This window comes from Pristiophorus japonicus, unplaced genomic scaffold (genome assembly GCF_044704955.1).
Source record: "Pristiophorus japonicus isolate sPriJap1 unplaced genomic scaffold, sPriJap1.hap1 HAP1_SCAFFOLD_492, whole genome shotgun sequence".
Taxonomy (NCBI): Eukaryota; Metazoa; Chordata; class Chondrichthyes; family Pristiophoridae; genus Pristiophorus; species Pristiophorus japonicus.
The window spans coordinates 445,001-449,287 of record NW_027254398.1 but is presented as its reverse complement, the minus strand read 5'-3'; the positions used below and the strand labels follow the sequence as shown (position 1 = coordinate 449,287).

The following is a 4,287-nucleotide window of genomic DNA, read 5'->3' as shown; positions in this document are numbered from 1 at the left end:
CAAACAGAATCGCCCAAAATCATTGCACCGCCTCCAAGGCAAGTCTATCCTTCCTTAGATCAGGAGACCAAAACTGTACGCAGCTCTCCAGGTGTGGTCTCACCAGGGCCTTGCACAATTGTAGCAAGCCTTCCTTACTCTGTAGTCCAGCGCCATACAACATGCCATTGCCTTCCTGTCCACAGATTGAGAAAAGGAACAACGAGGGAATGTGAGGCAATAATTGGTCGTGTCATGCTGTGAGAGCTTACCTCAGCCATATCGATCGTCCCCACCGCCAGCGTCTTGTAGCCCAGAAATGGTTCGGTTTTTATATCTTTTCCTCCTCTGTAACATTATCTGTAGTTTATTTGCATCCCTCTTCAGGAAGTGGGGATACTGACGATGGGAACAAAACAGAACCGGGATTTAGTCCATCGGGACAGCGTGAGTGATATTGGATCATTCGACATGACACTGATTCACACAATTCTCAAACACCAAATCATTTCTCACCTGCTCATTTCCACAAATACAATTACAGGATGGTTACAGCACAGGAGGTCGTCATTCGGCCCATCGAGCCCGTGCCGGCTCTCTGCGAGAGCACCTCAGCTAGTCCCACTCCCCCGCCCTTTCTCTGTAGTCCTGCAAATTTTTTCCTTCAGGTACTTATCCCATTCCCTGTTGAAAGCCACGATTGAGTCTGCCTCCACCACCCTCTCAGGCAGCGCATTCCAGATCCTAACCACTCGCTGCGTAAAAAAGTTTTCCTCATGTTGCCTTTGTTCTTTTTCCAATCACCTTAAATCTGTGTCCTCTGGTTCTCCAGCCTTCCACCAATGGGAACAGTCTCACTCTATCTGCAGAGATAGTGGATGCATTGGTTGTAATTTACCAAAATTCCCTGGATTCTGGGGCGGTCCCAGCGGATTGGAAAACCGCAAATGTAACGCCCCAATTTAACAAAGGAGGCAGACAAAAAGCAGGAAACTATGGACCAGTTAGCCTGACATCTGTGGTTGGGAAAATGCTGGAGGCCATTATTAAGGAAGCAGTAACAGGACATTTGGAAAAGCATGATTCAGTCAAGCAGAGTCAGCATGGATTTATGAAAGGGAAATCATGTTTGACAAATTTGCTGCAGCTCTTCGAGGATGTAATGAACAGGGTGGATAAGGGGGAACCAGTGGATGTGGTGTATTTGGATTTCCAGAAGGCATTCGATAAGGTGCTACACAAAAGGTTACTGCACAAGATAAAAGTTCACGGGGTTGGGGGTAATATATTAGCATGGATAGAGGATTGGCTAACTAACAGAAAACAGAGAGTCGGGATAAATGGGTCATTTTTCCGGTTGGCAATCAGCAACTAGTGGGGTGTCGCAGGGATCAGTGCTGGGATCCCAACTATTTACAATCTATATTAATAACTTGGATGAAGGGGCCGAGTGTAATGTAGACAAGTTTGCTGATGATACAAAGATGGGAAAGCAAATTGTGAGGAGGACACAAAAAATCTGCAAAGGGATATAGACAGGCTAAATGAGTGGGCAAAAATTTGGCAAATGGAGTATAATGTGGGAAAATGTGAGGTTATCCACTTTGACAGAAATAATAGAAAAGCAAATTATAATTTAAATAGAGAAAAATTGCAAAGTGCTGCAGTATAGAGGGACCTGGGGGGTCCTTGTGTATGAAACACAAGTTCCTCTACAGGTACAGCAAGTGATCAGGAAGGCAAATGGAATGTTGGCCTTTATTACAAGGGGGATAGAGTATAAAAGCAGAGAAGTCCTGCTACAACTGTACAGGGTATTGGTGAGGCCACACCTGGAGTACTGCGTACAGTTTTGGTCTCCGTATTTAAGGAAGGATATACTTGCATTGGAGGCTGTTCAGAGAAGGTTCACTCGGTTGATTCCGGAGATGAGGGGGTTGACTAATGAAGATAAGTTGAGTAAGTTGGGCCTATACTCATTGGCGTTCAGAAGAATGAGAGGTGATCTTATCGAAATATACAAGATAATGAGGGTGCTCGACAAGATGGATGCAGAGAGGATTTTTCCACTTATGGGGGAAAGTAAAACTAGGGGGCATAGTCTCAGAATAAGGGGCCGCCCATTTAAAACTGAGATGAGGAAGAGTTTCTTCTCTCAGAGGGTTGTAAATCTGTGGAATTCTCTGCCCCAGAGAGCTATGGAGGCTGGGTCATTGAATATATTTGGCGGAGATAGACAGATTTTTGAGCGATAAGGGAGTAAAGGGTTATGGAGAGTGGGCAGGGAGGTGGAGCTGAGTCCATGGTCAGATCAGCCATGATCTTATTAAATGACGGAGCAGGCCCAAGGGGCCAAGTGGCCAACTCCTGCTCCTATTTCTTATATTCTTATGAGAGTTTAGAAGAATGAGAGGTGATCTCATTGAAACATACAACATTCTTACCGGGCTTGACAGGGTAGATGCAGGGAGGATGTTTCCCCCGGGCTGAGGAGTCTAGAACCAGGGATCACAGTCTCAGAATAAGGGGTCGGCCATTTAGGACTGAGATGAGGGGCAATTTCTTCACTCAAAGGGTGGTGGGTATTTGGAATTCTCTGCCCCAGAGAGCTGTGGGGGTTCAGTCGTTGAGTATATTCAAGACTGCGATCGCTAGATTTTTGAATATTAAGTGAATCAAGGGATATGGGGTTTTTGAGCGATAAGGGAGTAAAGGGTTATGGGGAGCGGGCAGGGAAGTGGAGCTGAGTCCATGATCAGATCACCCATGATCTTATTAAATGGTAGAGCAGGCTTGAGGCCTAATCCTGCGCCATTTTCTTATGTTCTTATCATATTCCCATGTGTCTATTTGTGCCTACCACTCACCAACCCTATGTACCACACTTGTGCATTTACACACATGCACTGTAAACCTTTCTTAGACCTTGTTTTATTCTCTCTTAGTCCGACCCTATCCAATACCATATTATTTCTTACTCTAGTGCTGTCTTTCTCTCCCAATCCTTGGGGTACCTTGTTTCTCCTTTCTCATGCTACATCTTGGTGCCCATCCCTCTGCCAAGCGAGTTTAAACCCTCCCCATCAGCACGAGCAAAGCCCCCCACTGCGAGGGCATTTGTCCTGGTTCGATTGAGGTGCAACTTGTCCGGTGTGTACAGGTCCCACCTCCTCCAGAACTGGTCCCAATGCCTCAGGAGTCTAAAGCCCTCACTCCTACACCATCTCTCCAGCCATTCATTCATCTGCTCTATCCTCCTATTTCTGTACTCACTCGCGCGTGGCACCGGGACTACTCCAGAGATTATTACCTTGGCGGTTCTACTTTTTAATCTCTTTCCTACTTCCCTAAAATCTGCCCGCAGGAGCTCATCCCTCTTTCTACCCATGTCATTGGTACAGATATGAACCATGACCTCTGTCTGTTCGCCCTCCCCCCTCACAATGCTCTGCAGCCACTCAGTGACATCCTCGACCCTGACACCAGGGAAACATAGAAACATAGAAACATAGAAAATAGGTGCAGGAGTAGGCCATTCGGCCCTTCGAGCCTGCACCGCCATTCAATGAGTTCATGGCTGAACATGTAACTTGAGTACCCCATTCCTGCTTTCTCACCATACCCCTTGATCCCCGAGTAGTAAGGACTACATCTAACTCCATTTTGAATATATTTAGTGAATTGGCCTCAACAACTTTCTGTGCTAGAGAATTCCACAGGTTCACCACTCTCTGGGTGAAGAAGTTTCTCCTCATCTCGATCCTAAATGGCTTCCCCCTTATCCTTAGACTGTGACCCCTGGTTCTGGACTTCCCCAACATTGGGAACATTCTTCCTGCATCTAACCTGTCTAAACCCGTCAGAATTTTAAACGTTTCTATGAGGTCCCCTCTCATTCTTCTGAACTCCAGTGAATACAAGCCCAGTTGATCCAGTCTTTCTTGATAGGTCTGTCCCGCCATCCCGGGAATCAGTCTGGTGAATCTTCGCTGCACTCCCTCAATAGCAAGAATGTCCTTCCTCAGGTTAGGAGACCAAAACTGTACACAATACTCCAGGTGTGGCCTCACCAAGGCCCTGTACAACTGTAGCAACACCTCCCTGCTCCTATACTCAAATTCCCCTCGCTATGAAGGCCAACATACCATTTGCCTTCTTCACCGCCTGCTGTACCTGCATGCCAACCTTCAATGACTGATGTCCCATGACACCCAGGTCTCGTTGCACCTCCCCTTTTCCTAATCTTTCACCATTCAGATAATAGTCTGTCTCTCTGTTTTTGCCACCAAAGTGGATAACCTCACATTT

The 4,287-nt window shown here is 46.4% G+C and overlaps 1 protein-coding gene across 1 annotated transcript in view; it reads right to left on the bottom strand.

Annotated features, from left to right (window-relative positions):
- Positions 1-252: 252 nt before the first annotated feature.
- Positions 253-4,287, bottom strand: part of LOC139253527 (phosphofurin acidic cluster sorting protein 2-like) — a 378,350-nt gene continuing 374,315 nt past the window's right edge. The window contains exon 4 of the mRNA XM_070873492.1: positions 253-378. Within this exon, the coding sequence (XP_070729593.1) occupies positions 253-378 (126 nt within the window). The remainder of the gene's footprint in view (positions 379-4,287) is intronic.